General features: G+C 51.1%; 1 protein-coding gene and 1 long non-coding RNA gene across 5 annotated transcripts in view; one reads left to right on the top strand and one right to left on the bottom strand.

Annotated features, from left to right (window-relative positions):
* LOC114484938 (inositol 1,4,5-trisphosphate receptor type 1-like) overlaps positions 1-14,519 on the top strand; it is a 98,608-nt gene that overhangs the window by 13,382 nt on the left and 70,707 nt on the right. The window contains exon 1 of one of the 3 annotated variants that reach the window (XM_055082609.1): positions 5,633-5,651. The exons of the other annotated variants lie outside the window; for them this stretch is intronic. Coding sequence (XP_054938584.1) covers positions 5,649-5,651 — 3 coding nt within the window. The 5' untranslated portion in view covers positions 5,633-5,648. Of the gene's footprint in view, positions 1-5,632; positions 5,652-14,519 lie in introns of those variants that run through there. 3 annotated transcript variants of the gene reach the window in all.
* Positions 1,499-10,191, bottom strand: LOC114484940 (uncharacterized). 2 transcript variants are annotated; one of them, XR_003678317.1, is made up of 3 exons: positions 8,901-10,191; positions 7,447-7,607; positions 1,499-1,990 (listed from the first exon to the last, which is right to left on the bottom strand). It is a non-coding gene; the product is annotated as an uncharacterized lncRNA (long non-coding RNA). The 2 variants fall into 2 exon arrangements; XR_003678316.1 differs by having other exon boundaries at positions 9,879-10,191.

Genomic DNA, 14,519 nt, shown 5'->3' with positions numbered 1-14,519 from the left:
GAAGGAAGGTCTCTTGCATAACTTCCTCTCCGTGGAGACAGAGGGCAGCTTATTGAATTAGGGCTCCTAAGAAGAGTTAGATTATATTGCTACAATTTTTGATTTTCACTTGCATCTGAAGGAGCTTATGTACTTTGGTGTAATGTGAGGCTTATTAGAGCTCATCTTTTGCCCATTTTGCATGAAGAAGCTCCATGCACTGGATTCTCCCCATATTCGAGTCTTGGGCAGGTTGAAGAATGTTTACGTGTTGCAGAAGGAAAAGGAAAGGACTTGTTGCCTTTATAAAGTGCCCGTTCCAGGGCCGGCACAGCGCATGGTGCTGCTATGTACTTGATCTGGGCTAGGTGGGATAGCCCCAATTCTGGATGAGAAAACTGAGTCCCAAAAGATCGAGGGAGGTCGTACGCAAAGTCACCCAGTTAGCAGAGCTGAGATTCGGTACCCAGGTCTATCTCCCTCAAAAACCTCTTGACTTTCTACCATGTTGGACAGCCTTGAAGTTGCATGGGTCCAATGCCAGGGAGTTAATCAGTGCTCCACACCCACTGTGGTGCTTTGCATCCTCCAGAGCAGCATCTTCCTCGTCATTGTTGGGAGCGGGTAGGCAGCGCTGGTTATTTGATCTGAGAAGCAAGTGGTCACTGCCTGGTCATGCAGTGAATTCTCTAAGTCAACTTAGGAAGCACGCCCAGTTTTATAATAAGGTATGAGTTCTTCTGTAGTTGCCACTGGTGTCCTCTCTCTGGTCAGAGGTGAACTTGTCTCTAACACAGGAGAGGCTTGGTTATGTTTCTCTTAGTTTTCTGGAATCCATGTTGAGGGGAGTGGAGGGGCAGGAGAGTGAAAGCTGGGGTGCATTGCAGATGGCTGCGGCAAACCCCTCTGCCGTTTGCGGTTAGTGGCTGCATGTGTGAGTCGTATGCCTGTCTTATATTTACAAGAGGAAATATCCCGTTTAATTTTCTTTTCGCACCAGGAGCCCAAGTGTTCAGAGAACATGGTGTTTTAACACTCCCTCGGTTATCAGCTGCAGAGCGGAGGTTGTATATTGTCACATACAGTTTTCTGAGTGTATTTCTACATTGTTACCTGGCAACATGACCACGTCGGGACAGGAAGACGTATTGGTTCCTACCAGATCTGCGCTGTTTATATTATAGAAGGTCGATGGTGTTTTCCTCACAGGAATTTAGAAGAGGAGAAGGCTTGGGCTAATAGGGCTCCGTTGAGAGATGAGCTGACGTGCTGACCTAGGACCAGGGGTTCAGTGGGGGATGGTGGCTCTTTCCCTGCCTGGATGGATACCTTTTTGTGTTGTTGACCACCTCCCGGCTCTGATGAGAAGGGAAATCCCATGGAAGGGATGATAGCCACAGCATCCCTTTTTGGGGTCACCCTCTGAGCTGCTTATATCCCTATGGGGTCTTCTGTTTAGCACATAGGATGCGTTAAAGGCCCTGTGGTTCAGAATTTGTGTGCCTAGTGGGGCCTCGGGCCATCATAGCACCCCATGCCCTGTGTGATTAACCCCATCCCTTGAAGAGATTTGTGTTCAAAACCCTTGCATCATGGGTTTGAAAGTCCTCTTTATTGAAGCCACACGTTCAAAGACTCAGAAAATGCTTGGTGAGACCAAGGGCGTTGGATTCTCCAGCACCTGTAACATTTCTTGAAAAATGCTTGAGAGGGAAAAGTTCCCATGGTAACAGTTTTTTGAAAGAGCCTTGTGGCATCACTAGGTAAGACAAGATAACAGAGTAATGGGGGTTCAGCAGCACAGCCTGTAAGCACACGCTCCTTTAAAGCTACCTCCAGGTGAAGATGCCAGAACAAGAGTCTGTCCAGGAGCCCCGGCAGCGCTGGAGGCTCGGACCGGGTTGGGGTAGATCTCAGGGCCTCCCGTTGGTGTTGCCCTCTGCACTTCTCCGCTCTGTTGGCCTCCCTAAGGAGGAGGCCTTTGCGCTCCACTGGACTCTTACCGTCTTGCCTGTTGAGAAAGAAAAAGACAACTGAGTCTTCCTGGAGGTATTTAGAAACCATCAGTTGGCTTTACATGTATGTATTTTGAGTGCTCTGACCTCCTTTGAAAACTCAAGTCATGTATTTGGTGTCACACGGTTCTCTGCTCTTGGGTGTTAATACAACTCCTGGCATCATCAGAAGTGTCCTCAGAGGGTGCCACCAGATTCCTTAAAGTTCTAGTCTACAGCAAGTAGATTTTTTTTTTTTTTTTTATACCTGAGGAGGACTTGATCCTGAGGGTTCTGAACTTGAATGATCCTCCTGAGTGTCCTTAATGTGGAAATCTATAGCCTACTCTTTAAACTTTAAGATGATCCCTAACTGGCTTAAAGTCCTCAGCCCGCAGGCTGAAGAAAACGCTGCAGAAAAAAAAAAACAAGGTCATGCTGCATTTTTTTGGTAAGCACAGGAATCAACAAAGAGATGTTATATAACTTCTATTTATATCCTCCTTGCTCACTATCTGCAGGCAGACAAGAGTCGCTGAGAAGGGATTTAATGAGCTCTCCGGGTTTGCTCACCTTCCTGAGCTGGTAGAAACCAGCTTGTTCTCAAGTGCGTCAGCAAAGAATCTGGCTGTGGGTGGGCGGCCAGGGTAGGTGGACGGACTTGTTGCCATGGTGTTCTTTAATTCCCCTGTCTCTCAGCCATCTCGCTCCCCCTTCCCTGACTCCTTCCTCTCCCCACCTTTTCTTTTTCTTTTTTTCCCCCCAGTCTATCCGCTTGCCTGTTTCTCACGCCTAGCTCAGTATTCTTGGAGCTGTCTCCAGAAACAGAATATTTTCCTTTTCCCCCTAAGAGCTCCCCATTGTGTAGCTCGAAGACATCTGAAGGGTTTTGGCTAAGGTGTCTTTTCTCCCGCCCTCACCGATTTCTTTTCCTAGGATATTTTTCTTTATTACCAGCGCCTTCATGATAGGGACCTGGCCTGGGAGTCTTCAAGACCATCCGGTAGAAGCTTACCCTTTGCTCTCGGGTCGCCCCTGAACTAGATGGATTCCATTGCCTTTTGGACGGACCATCCCTCTGCCCCAGAGAAGGAGGGCTGTTGGCATTTCCATAATCCTCCTGTGATCTTGCCCTGGGTGGGGTGACACCTCTTATCTCATCTAGCACATTATAAGATGGAACCACATGAAAACAAAGGAAGGTGTCTGTCTCACAGTGATAATTCCTGGAGCTTGGGCAACTTCTGTTAGCTGAAGATTGCAGGTTGAGATTACTCAGCCTGCATTCAAAAAAGGTGGCCGCTCCATCCATTTCTCGGCAGGGAAGCAGAACTGCCCTCCTGAGAAGCCCCGGTGGCAGCTCCGGGGGTGTCCACCTGCACCCTGGCTGCTCTGATGGCTTTGCTTTGCCGGTCACATTCCCACCAGAGCAGAGACATTTAAAAGACGTGAGTTAGGGAGGTTATAATGAAATGCTCTTAGAAAAGAATAAGTAGTTCCCGCAAGGATAGTCTTAAAAAAAAAAAAAAACAAAGCCGAAACCCACCCCTGCCTTGTCCAAGAGTTGTGCAATTCTTAAGAGCAGTAGCCTGTTGGAATAATCAAAGGCGAGCTGACTTCCCCTTAGTAACTTCTGTTAGAGCCGTGTGCATAAAATATCCCCAGATTCCAGAGCGAGAAGGCAACCTTTTTCCCCCCCTCTGAGTAACTGGAGGGACTTTCCCTTTGGAACTTTTCCAGTCGGGCTAACTTCATGGTTGAGAATTCTTTCTCATTAGAAACTGCCAGCGGCTAGAGTCCTCACGTGGGGGCCTTAAAGACATGTCACTCACGAGCCTGGACCCTGAGCGCTCTGAGAACCTAAGTGACCTTCGCAGCTGGCTTCGGCACTTCTGCCATGACCCTCCTCCTCACTGAGAAATCTATGCCCACGTGCATTTCCCGAGTCCTCTAAGTTCCTTTGTGAGAGTGTCAGAGCCTCTCGATCTTTCTCCCAGTTAGTTACCTTTGCCTGGGTTTGTTTTTTTTTCTTTCTTTCTTTTTTTTTTATTGCGGTACGCGGGCCTCCCACTGTTGTGGCCTCTCCCGTCGCGGATCGCAGGCTCCGGACGCGCAGCCTCAGCGGCCACGGCTCACGGGCCCAGCCGCCCCGCGGCATGTGGGGTCCTCCCGGACCGGGGCGCGAACCCGTGTCCCCCGCATCGGCAGGCGGACTCTCAACCACCGCGCCCCCAGGGAAACCCTGCCTGGGGTTTACATTTGTCATCAAGATGTCCCAGATGCCAAAGGGGAGAGTCCTGTAAACCATCTGATATCGTCAAGCCACTTGTTTCCCTTTGAATTCAGGACTTAAACATTTATATTGCTGTTGGAGGAGGATGGTGCTTCAGTTGCCCTCACCGCACGGTGTTTGAAAAATGTGTTTTCATGAGCCTCCTTGCAACACAAGCCCACAAACTGTTCAGCCCCGAGCTTGTTGTTATCAAGCCAGGGGTGTGAGCCAGGTTCTGAGATGGAAGGTCCACGAGTGATTGTCCTTCCCGCCCCCCTTCATAATGCAAGTGTCAGCGAGGCCAGAGTAGTTAACAGGTAACTAGATGGGTTAGGATCCCCAGCCAGCCTGAGCCCATCACAGAGGCCTGGGCACAAACCTGATAAGCCTCTGAGAGGTGCGAACGCCACGTTAGCCCCCTTCAGCCGGCCTTTGGCATTCGGCATGTTCCCCGCTTGGCGGGATTTTGAGCTTTCACGGGCGGGGATCTTCTGGTTATTGGGTTAAACTTCAGCTGCCATAGATGCAGAGCGGGACTCGATTTAAGTTCTGCGGGGTTGCACGTCCTTCAGGACTACTGTGCGTTCGTTAAGGTAGCAGGTATTGTTGGAGCCCCTGCTGGGTGCCAGGTGCTGGGTGAGGTGGCCGTGACACAGTCTGGACTGAGATCAGAGAGGGCCTGCCCTCGAGGAGGTTATAGTCTAGCAGGGGAGATGGATTGTAAGCCAGTTAACAATTAAATAAGGGAGAAGCGTGAAGAGGGAAGAGTGTCGTGGAGAAGCCACTTAGGGTGGTCAGAGGAGGCTTCTTCAGGGAGATGCATTTAAGCCCAGACTTAGCAGACGAGAAGAGAACAAGTGGCGTGAAGAGCAGAGGGCAGGAGTGTTCAGACAGATGCGTTGGCATGAGCCAGCATATTGCAGGACCTGACGGAGGCCAGCGTGGTTGGAGCATAGCACTGGGGGAGGGCGGCAGGGGCGCGGGGCATGAGACCACTGCTCGACCCAGGTACTGAGCTTATCGTCAGGGAGGCTGAATTAGGTGATCTCCACGGCCCCTGCCAAGCCCTAGTCAGTGCTTCTAAAGGGCACCAAGTTGGCTCGGGCTGTAACCTACTTGGATACACGTTACTGATGCCAGAGCCATAATCTATTAAGCAGCACTTACACAGATGAGTGCTGTGTAATTTTATCCTGCCATCTCCATCCGTCTGGCCATCTGTACGTTTTACTCTTGGATCTCAAGGATGTTCTCTGCAGCCATATGGGCCCCCTGATGGGCCAGTACCCAGTGAAATGGACCTGCTGGGTTGGGAGGACTGAAAGTCCTGGAGCGTGTCCTTTGGGGTTCAGACCAGGACTGAGACCTGAGAGGCCATTTGATCGAGCAGAGGACAGCAGGTGATGGTGAGCCCTCCGTCAGGAAGTTGCTCGCTTTGCTTGATGTTTTGCTGTTTGCCAGCCAACGTCCTTGCCCCCGACAGGCCAGGGTATATTTATTTCTTTTTGGATGTTATCTGTCGAGCAGGTGTGTCACAGATCGGTTTGTTGAGAGTGGGGAAGGGAAAGTGTCTGGTACAGAACACCTACCAGTTGCAGGCCCTGTGCTGGGCTTGCACTGTGTTACCTTCTTGATTCCATCCTCCAGGCCTCTTGGATGGCACTTCCCCTCCTCCTTCCTCCATTACGGATGAGGAAACCGAGGCTGCAGGTTAATAAATGCCCTGTCCATACCTGCCCAGTTCCTTAGCCACCCCGTCCATCTCTTTGTACCTTGCTGAGTGCTCAGGACGTGGAGCTCTTTCTCTGAGCCCCTGCTGCTCTCTGTACAAACACAGAGAATGGGTGTGCAAAGGATTCTTCTTGACGTCGACATAAAGCTCAAGTTGGATGCCCTGGGGAACCTTGGTGATTTTAGGGCAGAAAATGTCCATCAGTGTTGATTGATTGGCCTCAGGTACCCAGGATAGAAATAAGGCCAAAGAGCGAAGGTCTTATCCTCCGACTCCTGTGTCAGTTCTTTCTTGATAACGCGGATGGAACCCCCACGTGAAGCGGGAAGGGACAGCGGCCGCGTTGCCCCCAGGCTCTGGGCAGGGGACCCACCTGAACCCTCCTTTGCTGATGCCCGGTGTGCGTTTCTTGCTGATGGAGTTTTTGCAGCACCTCTTGCATCGTTCTTTTGAGGTCTCATGATACACATTGGAGGCTCACTGAGAAGGCCTCTGTCCCCCCTGTCACAGATCCCACAGCAAGGCTGTGGGCAAGCGGACACGAGACCTGAGAGTGTCACCTGAACCACCAGAAGGCACTTGCGTTAAATCCTAGAATCAGTCCTGGAGGGCACCCTTGGAGACTAGTGTGCGTCTCCAGCAGCCCCAGACGTTCACTGATACTGATTTTCTTCTTCTCTAGTTGAGTGGATGTCCGTAGACCGAGATTCCAAAACCTCCCTGAGTGCTTTAACGAAAGTCGTCCCTGAGGTCTGACCGAAGTCTCGTCTGCTTTACAGTGCCTTTCTTTTTTATAAACCTCATGTTGGCTTGAAGAGCAACCAGAGTACCTTCTTGTACTTAAATTTCCCAAGGAGGTCCCTGCTGCAGTCTCCCGTCGCTTCAGGCAAATTTGGGCTTGCTTCAGTTTCCCATTTTACTGGTCATCATTGTTTTTCTCTGGAGGCTCTTTGTTTTCCTGCCTTTGGCTGGAAGGGACAGATGGCTGTGCCAGTGCACCCCACACAATTTGGCTTCCGTAAGGAAGTTTGAGAATTGAACCCAGAGAAAATTTGGAGTCCCCTTAACTTCTTGTCCCTGGGCCTTCTAGAATGAAGGCTGACCTGCCTCCCTGAAATCTGTGTGCTTTGACTCTTAAATATTGCTGGAGGTGTTATTGCTGACAGTTTAGCTACACATACAGGGGCTTTGTAAGGTAACACCTTCAAAAAATATTTTTTTAGGAAGTACAGTTTGTTGGTGGAGGTGTCATGGATGAGTATGTGAGAAGCTGTCAGTGTTCTGATCCACACGGGAGAGGGGGGACCAGACTGCTTACCAGATCGGGCAGACTTTCCTGGCCAGTGCTATTTCCTGTGGGCCCCGGGGGACAGGTAAGGAGAGGTGTTAAGCTCTCAGGTCTCAGAAGAAGAGTGGTTCTTAGGGAACAGGTGGGACTTTGCTGCTTGCTACAACCAGAATTAACTCACCTTGAAAAGCATCATGAAGGTCCAGTGCTTTGGTATTGACCTTGGCGCTCAAGCCCTTCCCTGGAGCCCAGTGCCCAGATTAATTTGGTCCTCCTTGTCCTCCAGCCCCTCTCTCAGGCCTTGGGAATCAGCGATGAGCAGAGGGTGGCCTCCGTCCAGCCCTGGCAGGGAAGAGGAGTTGAAACATGCTGTTTATGTCTGAGTTATCAAGAGATGGCTCTACAGTTTGGATGAGGGAGGAACTCTTTTCAGAAAAATGAAGTTGAAATGTCAGTGCCTTTACAACCCGTACTTCGTTCACTTCATCACTTCCTTCTTTTCTGTTTTAAAGTTTATATTATTTCTGAACTCATTAAAGCTGGCAACGTCCTCAGAGACATTGGTGAGCTGAGACTTGCAGATAGATGTTTACTGGTTGAAACCCATCAAACCTTGCTAAAAACATGTCCATAGAGTGAGTGATCATTTATGCCAGGGGAGTGTTTGATTCTTAATGCCCTCTTCACTAATTATTAGATTCTTTTCAAATATGATACTTTTCCTGAAGTCAAGAATAGTTGAAAATATTGGAAAAACCGTTCATATTGAAAGGCTTGGGCCTGTCCAGGGGGGAAGGTCTGACACCATTCTGCCTTGGGTGTATTACACTTTGAGAAGTGGAAGCAAAAACATTTGTCTCTGTGTCTAACAGAATCTGAATGGCATCTGTAACTAGTGGAATTCCAGCTGGATTTTTTTTTTAACTTCCTTCATTGTGACAGTTACTGGGAAAGGCTCTTCAGTGTGTTTTTGCTGTCAATTTACAGGCCATCTTGACCTACCAGTAGGAGCTGGGCTTGTTTATCTTTGGATGTTTTGGGGACACTAGACTTTGGTCATCACATAACACCCAGCGCATTAGTCGATCCACCTATCTTACCTGCTAACTGATTTCCTTTGAAAGTGGTATTGATAGATTATACACCCTGCATTTGAGTAGCTTCCCGTAGTAATCAAAGTGCGTTTCACGTAGTGTTTCATAACTGCAACCTTGATGGACCCCCTCCATGTGATGCAGACGAGGCAGGTGGTAAGAGTCATGTTTTTCAGATAAGGAATCTAGGGCACAAATCCAGTTAAGCAGATTGCCCAAGTTCACGTAGCTGGTTATCTAGGAGCAATGGCTAAAATTCAGGTTTCCAGACTTGCAGTTCTCCAGGCTCCTGTGCCTAAAGCGTGTGTGTTTTATCACCTGGTTCCTGGTACATGATCTTTGGGTTTTGATTGTTGTCACGGGTTTCTAAGAAAGGGGCTCAAGACCTACGGTGGTCATTGAGTGACAGTGGTTCGGTGAACAACCTGTAACCCGCAGCCCCGGCAAAGCTTCAACTAGCAAAAGAGGCTTGTTTGGGAGCCCAGATTAACAAGAGCATCAGGCCTTGCAGGAAAGTTGGGGCATTCACATGTGTTCCTACCTTGGCTGTTCTTTCCTGTGAGAAGAGCCCGTGAGACTGTGCTGTGCAGCTGAGAGACCTGGGCTGGTGGGTAGGGAGTGCCTTATAAAAAGCCAAAAGGTGTTTGGAGTTTGACACACTCTTGCTCAAGTGAGAGGTGTTGAACAAAGCAGGGGCGTTGAGAGCATGGGCCGAGGTGTTAGACCGGTGGGGCTGGAGTCCTGGGGCACCACCACCACTTCCTAGCTGTATGACTTGGCAAGTTATTTAACCTCTTTGAGCCTCAGTTTCCTCATCTGTAAAGTGGGGATAGTGGTAGCCCCTACCTCATGGGGTAGTTAGAAGGGTTAAATGAGATACTGTATACAAAGCACTTAGGTGCCAAGCAAATCAGAAGGCTTCAGTTATTGTTCGCTGTAATTTACAGATCAGGGGTCCCCAGGAAGTGATGAAGTCTCCGTTAATCACAGGTAGAGGAAGAGAACCCCACAAGGTAAACCCCACACTTGGGTAGCCATTGCTGTCACTCTGTCACCCGCAGAGCCTCTGAACAAGCTGGACAGGAATGGGTTGGTCTGTTTGGAGACATCTCTTCAAGTCCTGGAGACTGCAGGGCCGAGGCCGAGGTCCCCGTGTGCCAGAGGCAGAGCAAAAAGAGAAAAAGTCAGACTCCAGGGAGGAATTGCCATCTGCTCCTTTAAGCACAAGGATTCAGCCCTGTTCAGCAGTCACATTTTTCAGATTCTCGCATTTAGCCTGGAACGTAATTCATCCTGCAGCAGATAAGTGAGCACACAGAGTGAACGTCATGGGCCGTGTACCAGGCAGTCAGATAGAAAAGCTCCTTCTCTGGAGTCTCTGAAGGCTCAGTGTGAGGGTTTCTAGAAGGTGGACTGCTGCCGGGTGAAATGCTTTCCTTTGGGGAAGGACCAAAGTCTCAAAGCTGTCCCAGGAGCGCTGGGGGCTGCGCCCCCCATACCGCCCCCTCTCCCGCCAGACCTGTCCTGGATCACATCCGCCTCCGCTGCTTGCTGCTGCCGCTTCCTTTCTCTGAGATGCTCGTAAAGGGCTCCTCCCGTGTCCCTGCAGGTGCAGGCTGGCTGGCTGGCTCTGCGCTCCAAGGTTCCAAGACTGTCTTTGCCCTCCTTCCCCCAAGTCTGGGGAATTCTGGGGAAGATGGCTTTTCAATAAGGTGCTCATTCGCTCACCTTCCCTGGTGTATGTCCGGCACACGGCGAAGGCCCGTGGCTCCCATTCTTCTCCCCGCACCCCATCCTGCACAGTGTGACCTCTTGCACCTCAAGAAAGGAGTCCCCCCACCCCATCCTGCACACTTCCGGCCTATTGTTTAGAGGAGCTGCCAGCTGTCTGCTGGCCCCTAACTTCGGGCCGCCTCTGGTTTCAGGAGCCGGGTGGACCTGTCATAAATCACGCTCTGTTCCTTTGCGGGGACTTGGCTGGGCACACAGGGTGGCTGCCAGGCTAATTAAGGGATATCTCAGTATTTTCAAGAGTGATCTGAAAGGGTGGTCTCCTTATTATCTTAAACTAAGACCTCAGTTCTTAAGTCCCCATACAGCTCAAGCAGCCCGAGGAGGGCAAACTGTGCCCGCTGGACGGTTATCTGAGAGCAGGAATGAAATTCGAGCTGCTTGCTGTGTCACGCAGCCGCCACCAAGCCTGGGCAAAGGGACTGGCTCGAGTAGGCAGGAGACGTGGGCTCTGTGTGGCCTTGAGATGTCTGTTTCCCCCTCTGGGCCTCAGTTTCCTCCTCTGCAAAATGTGAAGGGCGGGACTAAATGGGTAGTTCCCAAACAACGTTCTGTGGAGCCCTGGCGTTGCAAGGAGGGGTTGCAGTGATGTGAGGGGCATCCTCCCTGCTGTGTTTCAGGCTGAGCAGTTCTGCCTGTATCTCTCTTATACCCGGGTCCTTATGGAAGATGGTGTTAGGGGACGGAGGAGGAGCAGGGTTTCCCTGCTGGGAAAAACATCTGGAAATGTCTGGAATAGAGGGCTTCCAGCTTTAACATTCTGTGGTCCGTATTTTCTGTTTGGTGGGGATTGTTTTTAAGCCTGGCTTACAGTGGCCATACCTGGGTCCCCTCCCACCTCTGTCCCCCAGAGCTTCCATGGAGGTGGCCGCTGCAGGTGGTCACTTTCTCACCTGGCCCAACCCCGGCTTCCTTCCCTAAGGCCACTCCAAACATGAACCTGTTGTCCGTGATGTTGGCATTGACGCTGTGTCTGCCCCCAAACCCACCCCCTCGTGTTTTTGGAGTTGCCTGCCGATCACTGGGGCTGGTGTTCCGCGTGATCACTAAGAAGGCAGGCGGTGTGCGGGGCCTTGAGCGCAGAGGCAGGGAGTGGGCGTGGCTCCGCCACACGTCAGCTGATCTCTCCTGACCCCAGCTCTCATGTCTATAACGTGATGGATTTATGAATGGTGATATCTATCTTGGCAATCTCCTAAAACGCCGATGAGACAGCTAATGTGAAGAGGGCTTTGGAATCACATGCGATTAGGAGATAAGCAGAGAGGGTGAAGAAAGATGGGCCATGAGGGCGGCAGACGCAGACCCCTCTGCAGGGGAGACGGCCTCTGTGGGTGGCCCCTTGTCTGGACAGCCTTGACAAAGTTCTCTAGCCTTCGGGTAACAAAGCAGGTTTTTTTTTTCCCCTTCTCTTCCTTTTTATTGTGATTTGATTTACATACAATAATATGCAGAGATTTTAAGTGTGTTGACAAATGTTTATTATACCTATCGTATTTGTTTTCAATGGCTGCTGTAACGAATTACTAAAATCTTAATGGCTTAAGAAGGCCAGATTTTTTTTCTTACAAGTTCGACAGGAGTCTTAACTAGACTAAAATCGAGGTGTCAGCAGGGCTGCATTCCTTTCTGGAGGCTCCAGGGGAGAATCCGTTTCCCTGCCTTTCCCAGTTTCTAGAGGCCCCTTGGCTGTGGCCCCTTCCTCATGTTCAAAGCCAGCAATGCTGAGTGGAGTCCTTTTCACACCATATCACTCTACCCTCCTCTTCTACTTTTAAGAACCCTTGTGATGACGTTGGCCCCTCTGAGTAATCCAGCATAATCTCCCTCTTTTAAGGTTAGCAACCTTAATTCCATCTGCAACCTTATTCCCCTTTGCCATGTAAGGTGACATATTCACGAGTCCCAGGGATTAGGGTCTGGACATCTTTTCGAGGATGGGGGTGCATTATTCTCTCTACCACACCTGTGTGACCTCCACCCCAATCAAGACATTTTCTTCACTCCAGAAAGTTCTCTTGTTTCCCTTTTAGTCACTTCCCATTCACCCGCCCCCCCGTTTTGCTTTCTCTTACCTGGGACTAATGTTGCCTGCTCTAGGCCAGGTTTATTTGGAAGTGGGTGCTCAAACCTGCCGGGTGGGGTGGAGTGAAAAGTTTGGGGAAGTGAAACAGTCTCTCCATGGCTCTTGGCTCTAGGTTTTGGGGGTGGAGGTTGGGGTGTGATTCACTGAAATACGCCCATGGAGGGAGGTAGACCAGTGCCCCTGAAGAGCCTGAGGCGGGTCGGGGCAGAGTCCCCGCCCGCTCTGGTCTGAGGTCCCACCCGCTTCTGGGGAAACAGTCCTGAGGAGGGCGCCCCCTGCCCGCCCGCAGGTCCTCCGAGCACGTCGTGCCGGGAGCAGGGGGAATGGACAGGTCTGTGAGCCGTGTGCAGGGCGTGGTCTCACGGAGCCCGCATGACAGCAGGCACCAGGGAGGGGCAGCGAGGGTCTCCAGGGGCGCTTGGCCCGGGCCTGCTCCGCGGCCCGCATGCCTTTCCCCGGCACAGCCCCTGATTGGGGACCGGGGGTCCTTAGTTCCTCCGCATGCCCCCGTTTTCACTTCTCCTCCCGTACGAGGTACCAGCACTTCCCCTCTGGGGCCCAGATGTCTTCCTTCCAGGGCGTCTGCTGAGCTTCTCAGTTGGGGCCCCTGCAGCCCCGCTGTCACCCCTCCTTGCTGCTCTGCCACTTCCCAGGAGCGTGCCTCTCACGGCGTCCTGGGAAGACGACATTTGTCACGGTGTGGGCTTCTCGGGCGTGCTTCACACCTGATGCACATTATCTTCAAGACCCCAAAGGGTCTCCTGATCTCAAAAAGGAATAATAGTAACAACCGCTTCATCAGGGGCTGTGTGTGAGGCGAGACGCACGAAGGTTCACCCCAAGTTCCCGGCACCTCGTCAGGTCAGCCGTTGGGAGTGTTACTATGATTATCTCGGGTCTTCATAACCACCCGTGAAGGGCACAGCCTGTTATAGTGCCCATTTTGCAGATGAGAAGATTGGGGTTTCAGAGACGTCGTCACTTTCTGAGGTGACACTGGCTGGTGAGCGGTGGAGCTGAAGGCCGGTCTTTCTGACAGTTCTCACCACTTAGCTGCTCGGGTGATGCCTTTGCTGTGGGGTTTTCACATGATACTAATGTCATGGTCGTACGAAACCAACACGCTTAGCGGGCACTGTGCTAAGCACTTTGTGTGCACCTTGGCAGCCCTTCCACGTGGGTTCAGAGAGGTTGAGTACTTTGCCCAGGGTCACAGAGCCAGTGGATGAGGGACCCCAGCCTTGAACCCAGGAGGTCCAGCTGGAAAGCCTGCCCTACTAACCCCTCCGTTAAGAGACGTTTCCTTCCTTCGAAGCACCGGTGGTATCTCTTCTCTTGGTGCTTACTAAGAGGTGTGATGGAGTTGGCCTCTCATTTCAGCGTGATGGCCGGGTGCCTCGGAGCCGAGCCCAAGACTCCTGGAATCACCTCTCCCATCCTCCAGCCCCCGTCCTTGCTTGATGTCAGTTTTCTGTGCTTACTCATGTCACCGTACCCCGCTGTCCACGCTACCGTTTTATTGACCACGTTCTGTTTATGAAGCAGCTTCAAATCCTTGAGGGACGGGGACTGTTATAAACAGTGCAAAATAAATATACTGGCCGTTGCAGAAACATGTAGAAGCCTGTAATCCTCAGTGCCTCGCCCTTCTCTCGTTTTGTAAGAGGTGTCCTTGCCCTGACCCTATCAGGTGACATGGGCTGGGTTAACCAGCTAGACGTGAAGCAGTGCATTCGTAGCAGGTGATGGGTGTGTACTCTTGCGCTCTTACCGATGACAGATGGCAGGCTTTGGCTCTTTATTTATTTACCTATTTACTTCAAGTGCACCTGTTTTCTTGAATGACCGGAGTGTCCAGGGATGCTTTTTCAGTTGCCTCCATGCCATGAGAAGACTTAAGGGGCAGCAACTGAAGTTCATCGCCCGAGCAGCCGCCTCCTTGTGCAGTCCCCTCCTGACCCCGTGTGGGTGAGATGCTGTGTGACGCCTCTTGGTGGAAAATGTAATCACTGTATTTAGGTGGCTATAGGTTGAGGTCTTAGTCCCCCGTACGTCTCCTCTTGTTTGTCTGCGAAAGCACTGTCTCTCAAAGAGGTGAACAACTGGAACTTGGTGTCTCGCGTTAGAGGACATGAGAAGTAAGAATCGAGAGTATGGCGGGAATTTATTCCTGCCGTGGCCGCTGAATAGCAGTAGGATCTGATGGGGGCGCGTAGCGAGTCAGGAGGACCCATAAAGTGTTGAGTTGTATTCGTTCTTTCATCAAATCATTATAGAGCGCCT

The sequence above is a fragment of the Physeter macrocephalus genome, unplaced genomic scaffold (genome assembly GCF_002837175.3).
Source record: "Physeter macrocephalus isolate SW-GA unplaced genomic scaffold, ASM283717v5 random_183, whole genome shotgun sequence".
NCBI classification, from domain to species: Eukaryota; Metazoa; Chordata; class Mammalia; order Artiodactyla; family Physeteridae; genus Physeter; species Physeter macrocephalus.
The sequence above is the reverse complement of the archived record's forward strand: the minus strand, read 5'-3'. Positions and strand labels throughout refer to the sequence as shown.